The sequence below is a fragment of the Dendrobates tinctorius genome, unplaced genomic scaffold (genome assembly GCF_039654945.1).
Source record: "Dendrobates tinctorius isolate UK_male_01 unplaced genomic scaffold, ASM3965494v1 ptg000151l, whole genome shotgun sequence".
Lineage (NCBI taxonomy): Eukaryota > Metazoa > Chordata > Amphibia > Anura > Dendrobatidae > Dendrobates > Dendrobates tinctorius.
Genome location: NW_027361818.1, coordinates 25,823,645 through 25,838,816, shown reverse-complemented (window position 1 = coordinate 25,838,816; position 15,172 = coordinate 25,823,645). Strand labels below are relative to the sequence as shown.

The following is a 15,172-nucleotide window of genomic DNA, read 5'->3' as shown; positions in this document are numbered from 1 at the left end:
TACTGGCTACTACAACGGCAGATTTGCAATGTTCACTCAGAAAAATCTGCTGATGCTTGTTTCAGGAAAACACCCATTGAGTCAAATCATCATGGAGTATGGCGTGGAACAGAAAGTCGGGCAGATGAGAGATATTGTTGTTTTATTACAGGAGAAAAGGGATTCAATGGAATGGGCATTAGGTGAGTGACTGTGTTTGCTATTTTTAAGTAAAAAAAAGGAAAAGTGTGTTTTGTTTTTATTTCAAATAAAAACTTTATTCTTGATGTATGTTTATTTTCAAAATAACTATAGGATTAGTAATGGATAGGTGTTTTAAAGACACCTCTCCATTAGTATGCCGTGGGTTTGATGTCACCAGGCAATACAAAGGTGACATCAAACCCACAAATATGAACCCCACTTGCCACCCCTACAGGGCAAGTGGAAAGAGCTGGGAAGAACCAGAATTAGCGCATCTATTAGATGTGCCTTTTCTGGGCATCAGTGGACTGCTATTTTTAGGTTCTGGTGTGGCCAAAATCCATGGCCCCAAACTAGCCTGAGAATACCAGCCCACAGCTGTCTGCGTTAGGGGGCGTCCCATGCCTTTTTTTTTTACTTTATTTAAAAAATTTAAAAAACAGCAAGGAGACCTCTCTATTCTTGATAACCAGCCTTGCTAAAGCTGACAGCTGAGGGTTGCAGCCCCAGCTGTCAGTTTTTTATGGCTGGTTGTTAAAAATACAGGGGAAACCACGCTGTTTTTTTTCTATTTATCTAGAGCGAAGGAGTTGACTGATGAATACTCCCATCAGCCACCACCTGCTGCCGCTGCTATTAGCAACAGGTTGGATGTCCTTAAGGACAAATGTTAATCAAGGATGGAAAATTTTGAAAAACTAGATTCTCAATGCAAAATTGTTAATCCCTTAAAGAGGGAAGAATAGGAAGCATTTAAGGAAAGCAGGATGGATGAACACAGAACTTAAGCACATGCTAAAAAGAAAGAAATGTTTATCAAATGGAAAGAGGGAGGAATATCTAAGGAAGAATATAATGCTGTCTGAAGGACCTGCAGGGCAAGAATCAGATTATCTAAAGCTGACAATGAATTAAGGCTTGCAAGAGATGTCAAAAGCAATAAAAAAGGATTTTGGAGGTATGTCAAAATTAAAGAAAAGTCAACGATGCTATAGGACCTTTACAGGGCAAAAATGGTGAAGTGATATAAATGATGTTTAGAATGCCAAACTTTTAAATTCCTATTTTGCCTCTGTTTTCTTTCAAAGTAAATGTAACATCAACTGATCTTCACGGTGCTATCGAAGCAATAGAATAATCCACTTTATCCATAAGCAGAGAGATAATGAGAGAACACTTAGCTTACATAAACTAATTAAAGCCTCCAGGTCCAGATTAATTATATCCTTGGGTACTGAGCAAGATAGCTGAAGAAATTTTTGTTAAATAATAAGTCATGCAGACTAACTTAATTTCCTTCTATGACAGAATCACTGACTTGGTGGATCAGGGAAATGCTGCAGATATAGTATATCTTAACTTCAGCAAAGCATTTGATAAAGTATCTCATACCACCCTTATTGAAAAAAAAGGACCAACTATGGAAGGGACAAGGCAACAGTTAAGTGGATTCATAACTGGCTCATTGATTGGATACAGAGTGGTCGTAAATGGCTGCACATCCAGTTGGAAGAAAGTCTCAAGTGGGGTACCACAGGAATATGTCCTGGGTCCTGTGTTGTTCAATATCTGTATCAATGATTTAGATGAAGGAATTGAGGGTAAACTGGTTACATTTGCTGAGTGAGTTCTGAGTGAGGTGAGTTCTCCTCCAATGGAAGTCTTCAAACAGAAGCTGGAAAGAAGTCTGTCTGGGATGATTTAGTGAATCCTGCATTAAGCAAGGTGTTTGATCAGATGACCCAGGAGGTCACTTTCACGTCTACCATTCTATGATTGTATTTGTGGCATTGGCATCTCCCGTCACCCTTGTGAGAATGCAAACTTTGGGGCTAAAAGAACATTTTTGTGGGAAAATTTGATATTTCAATTTTCATGGCTCTACGTTATAAACTTCTGTGAAGGTCCTGGGGGTCAAGGTGCTGACCACACATTTAGACACATTCCTTGGAAAGTCTAGTTTCCAAAATGAGGTCATTGTGGGGGATTCCCACTGCTTAGACACATCAGGGGCTTTCTGTGACATGGCATCCGCTGATAAGCAAATTTTGCATGCATAAAGTCAAATAGCGCTCCTCCCCTTCCGAGCTCTGCCATCCGCCCAAACAGTAGTTTTCCTCCACATATGGGGCATCAGCGTATTCAGAAAAAATTGCAAAACAAATTGAATTGTGCTTTTTTTTCCTGTTACCTTTGTGAAAATAAAAAGTTTGTGATAAAATCTAAGAATCTAAGATAAAATAAGTAAAATGTTCATTTTTTCCTTCCTTATTACAGTAATTCGTGTGAAGCGTTTGAAGGGTTGATAAAACTTCTTAAAAGTGATCTTGTGGACTTTGAGGGGTGCAGTTTTTAAAATGGTGCCACTTTTGGGTATTTTCTGTCGTATAGGCCCACCCAAACTCACTTCAAATATGATGTGGTCCCTAGAAAAATAGTTTTGTAAATTTTGCTGGAAAAATGAGAAATTACTGATAAACTTTTAGCTTTATAGCAAAAGAAAATAATGTTTAAAGAATGATTCACATGTAAAGTAGACATGTCGTAAATGTTATTAACATTTTAAAAATTTTCGCAAAATTAGTGATATTTTTACAAATAAACACGTGATATCAAACAAATGTTATGACTATCATGAAGTACAATATGTCTTGAGAAAACAGTCTCGGAATCACTGAGATCCGTTTAAGTGTTCCACAGTTATAACCTCAATGTGACACTGGTCAGAATTACAAAATTTGGCTTGGTCATGAAGGTGAAAACAGACTTCGTGGGAGAAGGAGTTAAAGTATAAATTGCCTCCTGTGCCTGGCCTGAGCATCAGTTCCTGATTTATGCACTATGCTGCTGTCTCTTTGGATTTACCACCATCTCTTTTTGTCTCTTTGGCTTGATTTCTGACTTGGACTAGTAAATTTGTTTCCCTTGTTGACTTTCCAGTTTTGACCTTCGGCTGCTGATTACCCTTCTGTGGCTCAATGCTGATGCACCACACTGCCAACCAAGAACTTTTGTGAAGACCTAAAAATGGATATCTGATGAAACCTAGTAGACGTCCATGGTGAAGAACAAGAAGAATCCTACACCTCACTTTGGTCACTACTCAACCGATTGTAGTACAAGGTTCAATTCTGTTTTGGAAAGCCTCTTAACAGTTTGCTTTACATTTTTCTGCGTAGCATTTATCCCTGGATTTTATTGGCTATGCTTGATCTGATATAAGTCCATTTTGAAGTTCAGGGCTAGACACACAGTCCCCACTATCAATAAAAAATTAGAATTTATGCTTCAATACCTTTTAGCAATCCAAAACACTAAAGAAAATCGGGTCCACTGTGAACTCGATTTGGACTTGCCCATCATCGTTGTCCCGGGGCCTTAATATTATGTCAGGTTATAACTACATAAGATGGAAAGGCCAGTAGAGCGCTGACAGTCTTGCAGTAATTAGATTCCTGTTTAGTTCTTTTTTGTAGAGGTTTCAATTAAAAGGTAGAAGTTGGTGAAGAATGGACTTATTTATGGTGAATGGTCAAAACCCAATATTTTACGCAATTAATACATATCAAGCAGATTGGTGGCCTTCTGGACAATATTTTGATTGATTCTTTTTAAGGTCCGGAAGGCTTAATAAGAAAAGAAGAACATTTTACTCACCTTGCTTCACTTGTTTGGAAGCCCCAGCTTCTTGCTTGGTCCTCCATTTGTTGCTTTCTTCTTCTGACTCGGGGTCTCTCTTTCGTCTTTCCTCTTAGGAGCCTCTAAAACTGACTAGGCCTGATTGATGTCATTACATCACTTGAGATCTAGTGAGCACCAGAGGAACCTATGAGTGAAGAAGGCTGAAGAATGGAGAGAAGACTGTAGGGACAGTGAAGAACTGAGCCAGTAGAGGACCAAGAGGGTTGCTACATTGCCAGGTGAGGGATGAGGTGAGTATAAGTTATGTCTGTACTTGTAGTTGTATGGTAAGTAAAAAGACGCTAGACCAAAGCCAGTACATACCTGATTGAATCGTAAGCCTTGATATTGCAGATGGCAAAACCAGCATTTCCTCTGAGGAAAAAACATAAAACCAAAAAATATTTTTAAATATATCTTGGAAAGGTATAAAATAAACCTTAAGATTATGAACATAATTGCACCACATGAATAGCAAGACATGATGTAAGTGAAAATTCTTGCAGCTATGAGACTTGAGAAGATATAGGCCTAATTTGGCAGCAAGATTTATTTTTTATTTAAAAGCAAATTAAAATTCAATTGACAAAACACTCTGGATAAAGGCCTCATACAGAGGCGAGTAACATTAGCCAAACACACAGATAACGGTGGGATCAAATGAATCTGTATTGGGGTCATCAAGTCTCAGCCAACAGATGATGTCAAAGGGGGAGACGGAGCCATCAATTTGGTTTTTCAAAAACTGATCCTTCTGCTCTCCCCGGAGTTCAGCCACTGTCAGAGGAGTATGGAAGCATTAATCTTCCTCATGCCTCTAACTGCATTTTCTGTCATGGTCAAAGATACGCTAGCCTCCATGTTGTAAACGACGAAAAAGCCTGAAGACTATTGTCATCTCATCCCATCACAAAATCTCTCAGGTATCCCAACATATCAGCCAGGTCCCTACCTGCTTCTCTTGGCCAGGTTAAAGAGGTTGAGGTATTAGAGGGTTTTGGGTAGTCTCACCTGGCTGCCCGAATGCAGTGACAATATACCAGTCATTTGTACTTAGTCTTTCTGCAAGAACACCTCTACCAGTCCATCACCAATTACTTCATTTTCGTGGCCAAAATGCTCAACACAAGCTAAAAAGGAGCTAACCACTTTGTTGCCTATCATGGTTGGATTGCCAGGAGGCCATCAACTGTGGTCTGCTCTCTATTGCTTCAATACCCACAATATGCTTCTCAGTTTGACGAGTGGACCACTCAACTGACAATCTTGTAAACCTACAAAGTAGGATCTCTGGTAGATGGGGAAATTAATTGGAAACAGGTCCAAGGCGTTTCATCTGGCTGATACACCTCAATGAGCTAGTCTAATGAAACCATCACGATGACAGGGAGTCAGCAATGGCTCCACTGAAACTTCTAACCGTCTCCACGGCTGTGACAGAGGCTATAAGTGTATGCATCTGGTCAGCATGTCATCTACTGACAGTCATGGCCAAAAGTGTTGGCACCTTTGAAATTGCTCCAGAAAAAGAAGCATTTCTCCCAGAACATTACTGCAGGCAGACACATTTTGTTATACACATGATTATTTCCTTTGTGCGTATTGTAACAGCACAAAAATAGCAGAGAAAAAAAGGCAAATTGGATAATATCACCCAAAACCCCAAAATGGGAATGACAAAATTGTTGGCACTCTCAACTTAATATTTGGTTGCACCCTTTGGAATAAATAACTGATCAATTCCTTCCTAAAAGCTTCAAAACGTTCCTTACACCTCTCAGCTGGAATTTTAGGCCACTCTTCTTTTGCACACTGCTCCAGGTCTCTTATATTTTGTCATCACAGAAAAAGAAAGAGCCCTACCAAAGGAAGGGGTAGGTTTGTGAGTGGATGGGTGCAGCACACACCCTAAGCACATTTGTTGTTTCCTTTTACCTGCGGACACCACAGAACTCCAGACGGTGTCATCATCCTCCTCCAGAAGTACCGATACATTCACCTCCATGTACATCTCACCCCTAATTTTAATTTCTGTGTAGGGATAGATGTTTGAGGGACGACTGTCAAACGTCAATGTCTACAATAAAGTCATGAACAGTTTAGTTTTGAACATTTCAACAACATTTTGTGGGGCAAATCTATAACAAAAATCTCAGATTATTTCAAAGCCGAGAAAGAGTGAACGTTGTCAGGGCTGTCCGGAGCCATTTCCCATAAGCTACCAGCCAAGTAGGATTGTTTTTTTATATAAATGGCAATAGAATTTTGATGCGCTTCTATCATAAGAAATGATGCGTCACTCTTTGATAATAATTTCTAAAATTCTTCATAACCTCTGATGATCTCATTTGATGGTTTTCCATTCCCTTATGATCTACCAGCGATAACTGTGACTCTGTGTTCATGACCGTATAAATGGGTGGCACATACACTGTTTCATTTCCATCTGCGGCGGTATCACTTTTAAATATCAATGCCCGCGGTGCCGGCGAATGTGCACGCATGCGCAGAATGGTTTTTACCTGATGTCTGCTGTGTCACACCTTTGTATCATCACTGTCCATAGCGGCCTCTGATACGACCTCACTGGACACGTGATCACATCTAACGATTATGTACCGTCCATCTGTACGATGCTTTTTATTACTCAATGACGGGCGCACCTGTGGGACGCCACAACAGTTGATCCTTTCGCGTCAGGTGGTAACCAATTTACCTTCTATTTATTATATATATATATATATATATATATATATATATATATATATATATATATATATATATATATATATATATACATACATACACACACTCAAAAAGGGTTACCCATTTACACTAAATCCCTTGAGGAAGCCACACTTTGTTTCCTGTGGTGAAACTTTATGACTGACACAAGCTTGCTCTGCTCATAGTGTACATGCTGGATTATTAAGCCCACATGTATTTCAACATTTGTGTCTTTCATGTGATATTTTTGCTCGCATGACTTATTTTGCTTCATAATTTCAGCAGCCTTGCATGATTAGTGTTTGTCTTCCATATAAGCACAAATATATCAAGACACGGTGAAACGCGCGTAGGGGCGGCAGGCTGGGGTCCAGGTTTCCATGACCATGTGAGTTATAGCAAGGCACCTTATTATTCATTTATTTATGGCTGATTTGCACTACATGCACTATGGCACTGTCACCTTTTGTATTAGAGCCCCATCTCACTTGAGCACTATTTTTCTTTCTTTAATGGGTAACTGGAGTATAAAACACTAGGTGGCTATAAATTTATCTTTTATTTATGGTGCGATGTTCAATTAAGTTGTTTACCATATTTTTCATTGATTAAATTATTTGTGCACAACTTTTGATTTTGTGCTTCAGCAGTGCTCTGGTATATTGTGTCCCCCTTTTTCCAGCATGGTTAGTGATACTCTGCACTGATGCTGTTTCATGTGTTTTATGTAATGAAATTTCTATGTATGGTTAAACATACTCTTGACCTCATTTTGCTTGTTGCACTTAAGAGAGGTAATTTGTGATTTTGTCTTCCATATGTTTATGGATCCTAATTTTTGGCCTGTTCATGGTTTATATCCTTTACATTATCCTTTTTTTAATACTGGTAGCTGCTCACGTCACTTTATTTGCACAATCCAGGCTTGACATGCTTCTGATAGCCTATTTATTTTACTCATTTATATAGCACCACTAATTCCACAGCACTTTACAGACATTATCATCGCTGTCCCCGATGGGACTCACAATCTAGATTCCCTATCAGAATGTCTTTGGAATGTGGGAGGAAACCGAAGTACCCGGAGGAAGCCCACGCAAACACGGGGAGAGCATACAACCTCCTTGCAGATGTTGTCCTTGGTGGGATTTGAACCCAGGGCCCCAGTGAGCCATCTTGCCACCCGCCTATGGTAATATTGCTGCAATATAATTTTTCTGCTATGCTTCTAGGAACACTATCCATTTTCCTTGTGTATACATAATCGGTGTGTCACTTAGTAACTAGGGTATACCGCGAGTTGTTTGGGTGGGATTACATGGCCTTTGGGCTTTTTAAGTGGTTTTAATTGAATTGTTGCGTGTAAATTTTTGTTACAATATTTCTTTCATTATTGCTTAGAGATCCCCGTTTTTACATATCTTCTTTTCTTTATACAATTGCTGGACTACTCGTAGGCATTAGGTTGATATCGCCATACTTCTGTTGGTGTTGCCCACCTTGGTGTTTTCTCCTCCTCTATCCCACTGAGTATAAATTGTACTATAATTTCTGAACAAATGTGTCAATATTACAAATGAGAGAATCTAGCCTCTGAGAATCACTTTCAAGTCAAATTTTATGAAATTCCCAGAGCTCGGCAGGTTTGAACAGTCTCCAGTTTAATTTAATGTCTTGCACTATTTCACATATTGACTAAGATTACATCGACCAGAGATCGGGCTCACATAAAATCAGGTGTGGCCAATAGGGCTGCTCTATAACACCTTGCAGCTACTACACCACAAAATTTAGCACAGCTAATCAGTAGGTATTATCAGAGTCACTATAAAAATATGAGGCAGGCAAGGAAGCAGCCATTTTTGGGTTATACAGTCTTAAGATAACGCAAGAGGTCAGAGCAAAGCTCATCAATTCAGAAATCAGTATAAACTTATTACCCTAACCCACAAAGCACTCCATGGCTCAGCACCACCTTACATCTCCTCCCTCGTCTCAGTCTGTAGGGAAGTGGACTGACCTATGGACCTGTCTAAAGAGGAACAGTGAATGTAAGATGGGCAGTAAATATACTTGACGTGAATTTGTGTATACGTATGGGGAAACAGATGGAATTAGGAAGAGATGGTGAAGGACCGGGTTTTGGCCACTAGGGGGAGACAAAGAACAGCAGGAAAAGGAGAAGGTGCAGTAGTGAGGTTTGGCCACTAGAGGGTGACAAAAGAAAGCAGAGAAAGGACTCAACAGCAGCTAATGCTTAAGAAACCGCATAGTCATGGTGAGTGGAGTTACGGAGACTGAGAGGGGATTTCCCAGGAGGAAAGATAAAAGGAGGGAGAGTTCCGGGGAGAGGGCAGACACCCAGGAGGAGACAGAAGAGAGAGAAGAGCTCAGGAGAAACAGAGGTGAGAGACGGAGACTCGCAGGGCGGTGGCCCTCAGAAGACAGCTGCAAGTTAGGGAGGCGCTGTCCAGAGAGGGACTATCAGGATCCTGACAGCGTCGGCATACAGCCTCCGCTGAGCAAGGACTCACCCGCACTGTAGGGACCCCTGAGGACAAGAACAGCCAGAAAGTGCAGATGCACAGGACCTGAACGCTGAAGTTTAGCAAGCCGGCACAGGACCTACGGTCATGTGACTGCAAGGGGGCGGGGCTTAGCGTCCTGCTCTCAGAGAAGATGGAAAACAGAGTTGGGCAAAACGGAGGTCATACACAGTACGGGCAAACGAGGTACAGGAGGGGTAAACAGATGGGAGGTCAGACAAAGCCAAAGGTCATACACAAGAGGGCGGTGCGGTACCAAAGGGACGAGCAGAGAACGGTCGAGTCACAAGCAGAGAGTCATACACGAGAGAGCGGTGCGGTACAAGAGGGGCAGGCAGAACTCGTGACAGGGACAGAACCGGATCACAACCAAACAAGCAACAAGTTATCAGGCACAAGGCACACGTATACAACAGGTCATCTAACTCAGCCGAGGGCAGGAGTATAACTGACACCGGACCTAGGTCCAGTGAACATTAAATAGCCGCCCTCTGCCAGAGAGGCAGAACAATTAACCCCCAGTCTGACCAGGACGAGCCAAAGCGAAACCCCATCCTGGATCATGACAGGGACTGGGGTACCCGATGGCTGGGCACCGAAATAAGTATCACAGCAGGCAGACTTGGTTGGGGGAAATGCTGTGGACGTGGGCCTAATGGCAGCCACGGTGGAAGAACCCAGGGTCTTTGCCAAACAGGAGCAGGAGGAGGTGACAGGAACCCAGGCCAGGGAGCAGGAGCTGTTGTGGTTGTGGTGGATGTCAAGAGGACACCCGAGAAAGTTTTGGACCTAATTGAATGGATTCCTGTGTCTGCCTCCAGTCTGTTCTGCGGCCAAAAGGGACCACCCCCCAGTTAGCACACGAACCTACAAGCCTACCACTCTACCCGTGCCCTCCGTTCTGCTAATGACCTGAGGTTAACATCCTCATTAATCAGAACCTTCCACTCCCGTCTCCAAGACTTTTCACGTGCTGCGCCAATTCTTTGGAATGCACTACCCAGGCTAGTATGATTAATCCCCAATCTCCAGTTTTAAGCGTGCCCTAAAAACGCATTTGTTCAGACTGGCCTACCACCTCAACGCATTAACCTAAATATCCCTGTGTGGCTCATTCGAAATTTTGTTACCATAACCAGGTTCCTCGCATCATGTTCTCACATGCTTTATGCATTTAATAGCCCTCTGTGACTGTACTGTTACATATTTAGACTGTTAACTGGTTCATACAACAACAGGAACACCTGATTCTTATACTAGGGATGGTCCAAAGAATAAAAGCAATTGTTATCATCCACCTTTTGTGTTTCCCCTTTTTCCTCAGACTGTAAGCTTGTGAGCAGGGCCCTCATTCCTCTTGCTATCTGTTTTGATCTATGTGATTATTGCTATGCTGTAATGTCTATTGTCTGTACAAGTCCCCTCTGAAATGTAAAGTGCTGCGGAATATGTTCACGCTATAAAAATAAAATTATTATTATTATTATTATTAGTGTGATACACTACTGAAAAAAAGACAAAATGGTAGTAATATTCTGGTAATAACATTACATAGATTTATCTGATAGGAGGAAATAGAGATAGGAAAGGTGCAGGAGCTGCAGAGCTTGTGTAATGGTAATTTGCCTCATCTGTGATATACTCCAGTATGGCCCCTTTTCCAGCTGACTGTGAATATTTTTTTTTTTTTTTATTGCTAAGGTTTTTTGTTAAGAGGGTAGGGGTTGGTTAAATTAAATCTAAAAAAAAGTTTAACATTTTGTATACCTGTTTTATTCATTCAATTTAGCAGCTGCACACTCTAAAAACACTGCAAGCTTTCAGAGATTTAACTGACTTATGAAAAATTCTACCTGTGCAGGTCTGCTTTGGTATAAATACTTAATTTGAGAAAATGGAGACACATACTGTTCATATCACATCAATATTAGGCAGAAGTTATTGTTGCATTAGCGTTTTTTGGCCAATATGAGAAACTAATCTAGCATTCCCTTTTGATTCCAGACTTTTCAAAGGATGGATAACAGTTGGTAGATAATTTTATACTGGTGTCCAAAATTTATGGTAAACTAAAAAGTGTCACTGGCAAAGGACATGATAGTATCCAACACAATTCACAAGACGGCCTCTTTTGCCTAAAGCTAGTGTATCACTGGGGAAAACATGGACGATGGAATTGAATATTTGTCACATGACTTGCCATAGTCACAGCAGGATGATGTTACCTCTGACAGTGACATAGTCAGCTTAAGTCTATGTTCTGCTCAGTTCAGAACACATAAGAAAGAAACTGGGAAAAAAAAAAAACTGGACTAGGCTTTGTCCTGATGAAGAGGTCTTGTGTGAACTCAAAAAGTGTGGACTTTTAAATCTGTCTAAATAAAGGTTTTAATTTTACCAATATTTGGATATTAGCAGAACATGAATGATACCTCCATCTTCCTCTCAGTTCAGAACACAGACAGTTTATGTGGCTCCATATCAAAAGCCTTTAAAAATAATTGTAGACAACATCCACTGCATTTCACTTGTCTAGTTAGAAGATGATCAGATTAGTTTTACAGGACCGATCCCTCACAGATCTGTACTGATCACGGGTCATTAAATTATTCTTATTAAGATACTCCAAGATAGCAGCTCTTAGGAAGCCCTCAAGGATTTTACCCACAAAAGAGATTAAAGTTAAAGACCTATAAATTCCAGGAGCAGATTTTGTCCCCTATTTGAATATTTGGCAGCACGGTGGCTCAGTGAATAGCACTGCAACCTTGCAGCACTGGGGTCCTGGGTTCAAATCCCACCAAGGACAACAAAGTTTGTATGTTCTTCACAAGGGTTTCTTCCGGTTTCTTCCCACACCCAAAAGACATACTGATAGGGAATTTAGATTGTGAGCCCCATTGGGGACATCGATGATAATGTCTGTAAAGTGCTGCGGAATATGATCGTGCTATATAAGCAAAACATAATAATAATAATATAGGCAGCACATTTGACATGCACCCGTCGTGTGTTACAGATACTTATTATGTAATCTGTGATTATTTGAAATTATATTCTGTGTATCACAGTATTGAATTCCTGCAGTACTTGGTGGTGTCTGCCATCCAGGCGCGGGAATTTCTCTACTTTTGTGATTTTGAGGTGGCGCCGAACTTTCTGATGGGTTATCAGGTAACATTTTGTGGATAATTTTTAGTATTCCTGATCAGGTCGTCTGTCATGGGATTTTCTTCTATAAATACTGTGGAGAAAAAGGAGTTTAGCAGATTTGCCTTACCCTCATCCTCTGCCACCTTTTCACCCAGACTATTGTAAAAGGGGCCAACGCTATAATTTTTGAGCTTATTTCTGTGAGTAGTTGAAGAATATTTTTGAATTATTTTTACTTTCTTTGGCAATGAGCCTCACTATCTCCATCTTTGCTGCTTTGATTTGATTCTATTTAATGCCTCATCTATTTGCTTTAAGAGGATATTATCTGACACTTTCATTATACTTGGGGTTTTATAACAAACACCCATCAATATTTTACTATTCTTTCTCCCTCCTCTCCTTTTCCCCCATAGGGACTCTACATTTTCATTAGCCACACATACATCATCTCTAGAGATGGGTGAACCCGAACAGTAAAGTTTGGGGTCTATAACGAACACCTACTGTACGGGCACTTACCCTGAACACAGACTTTACCAGGAAGTCCACTTTACTGTTTGGATTCAGCTCCCCAAACACTGGGTGTTTCTCGCGCTCTCATCTGCAGGACAGCACCAGAAACACTGATGGCTCTGATCGGCAGTAAGACTAATACTACTGGTCAGACCGCTGAGGTTCTCACGCTGTCAAATGACAATGAGCCAGGCAAAGCGCCAGAAATGGCAAATCTAATAGACGCGCCTTTTCTAGGCGGCTGCAGGATGCTATTTCAAGGCTGGGGGGGGCAATAATAATGACCCCTTACCAGCCTGAGAATACCAGCCCCCAGCTGTCTGCTTTAGCTTGGCAGGTTGTCAAAAACGGGGGTAACCCAACACCGATTTTTAAAAATTATTTAAATATTAACAAAAAAAATATGGGGACCCCTCTATTCTTGATAACCAGCATTGCTGAAGCTGACAGCTGAGTTGCGGTCTCCAGCTGTCAGTTTTGCCTGGCTGGTTAGTAAAAATACAAGGGAAGTCATGCCATTTTTTTCTTTTAATTATTTATTCAGAGTGCAAGCGCCGGCTGATGAATGCTCCATCAGCCTACGCCTTCTGCACTAATAACAGCGAGAACAGGCAGTAGCTGATGGGAGTAATATTCCCATCAGCTGACGCCAGTGACCGGAAGTGGTGGCCGCGGCTCTCTGACCAGCGGTAATGATTTTACTGCTTATCAGAGGCAGTTTTTGCCGCACTGTCATGAACACGACAGTGTAGAAAACACTGGATGTTCGGACCCATCATTCAAGTGAATTGGATCTGGGATCAGGTTCAGGTACCGTCCTGGTACCCGAACCAAACTTTTTTTTTTTTAAACTTCGGCTGAACCCGCTGGACCCGAACATCCAGACGTTCGCCTACAACTAATCATCATGTACGATGGATTTTAGTGATGATTTTAAATATAACCCCCCCCCCTCGCTTATATGAGGTATCGTCATTCCTGACCAGACCAGAAGCCTGTAAACTACCAGCCCATCCAGCCGTGTCTCAGTTATCTGTCACCCAGCCATATCTCTTTATCCCCCACCATATCACAATTTTTTCCAGAAATATCAATTCTTATTCTTCCATTATGTTAGTGAGGCTTCTGGCATTAGTGTACTTATACTTTATGTATTTTTGTGCATCTCTATTCCTGCTTACTCTATTGACTGTCCTAACACCTCCCCCCAATGCCACCCCCAATTTTATTACTTATGCCTAGGTCACTATCTACAATATCTTCTCCTCCTGTACAGTAGTTTCTCTATCACCAGTCCCTAGTTTAAACACTCCTCAAACATTCAAGCCATTTTTTAACCCCTGCACAGCAGCACCCTACAATTTAGGTGCAGCCCAATTCTAGTGTCATCAATAGAGAAGTTGGCCAAGTTCTCCAGAAATCCAAATCCCTCCTTCTGCACCAATCCATGAGCTTCTCTTTGACGTTCCTAATCTCTTGCTGTCGCTCTGGCGTGGCACATGGCATGGTACAGGCAGTACTTCAGAAAATACTATTTTTGAAATCATTGCCTTAAGTTTACAGCCTTAGGCCTGTTTCACACTTCCGTTTTTTCAAATCCGTCAAAATCCGTTGGTTTCCGTAAAAAAACGGATCCGCCATTTTTTTTCAGGATCCGTTTTTTTTGTCCCATAGACTTCCATTAGCGGTTACCGCGGATCCGTCAAAAAAACGGATCCGTTTTGAAAAAAACGGATCCGTTTGCATCAGTTTCCGTCAAAAAAACGGAAACGGATCTGTTTGGCGGACACAAAAACGGAAGTGTGAAACAGGCCTTAAGGGCACTTTACACATAGCGATATCGGTAGCGATATCGCTAAAGCGTAACCGATTTTGTGACGCAATAGCGATATCGTCGTCCTGCTGGCGCCGACGAGCGACTCATGGACGCGGGAGGAAGTCGTCATCAGAGCTGCCGTCTGACAGGTAAGAACGACCGCCGACCACTGATACGTCACTGGTGAGATCTGCCTGTTTGGCAGCTCACTAGTGACCATTTAGCGATGCACCAGCGATCCTGACCGGGTCGTATCGCTGTCGGGATAGCTGATGCATCGCTAAATGTAACGAGACCTTTAGGAAAAAATCTTTAAGGACCTTCCACCTACTACTAACTTTGCCATTGGTGCCGATGTGCACCATGACCACTTAATCCTCACCAGTTACTTCCAATAATCTTTTAACCAGATCAGCAATGTGCCAAACGTGAGCACCTGGAAGACAACACACCGTTTGGCGATTCATATCTTTTGTGACAGGTTACCCTATCTGTTCCCATAATAATAGAGTTCCCCTCTACCAGCACCTGCCTGACCTGCCCTAACCTC

General features: G+C 41.5%; 1 protein-coding gene across 6 annotated transcripts in view; it reads right to left on the bottom strand.

The window, feature by feature from the left end:
- LOC141050273 (uncharacterized) overlaps nucleotides 1-15,172 on the bottom strand; it is a 149,452-nt gene that overhangs the window by 15,417 nt on the left and 118,863 nt on the right. For all 6 annotated transcript variants that reach the window (XM_073547157.1, XM_073547159.1, XM_073547158.1 and 3 more), the window contains 2 exons: nucleotides 5,800-5,941; nucleotides 4,189-4,239 (listed from right to left, as the gene is read on the bottom strand). In XM_073547157.1, coding sequence (XP_073403258.1) covers nucleotides 4,189-4,239; nucleotides 5,800-5,941 — 193 coding nt within the window. The remainder of the gene's footprint in view (nucleotides 1-4,188; nucleotides 4,240-5,799; nucleotides 5,942-15,172) is intronic.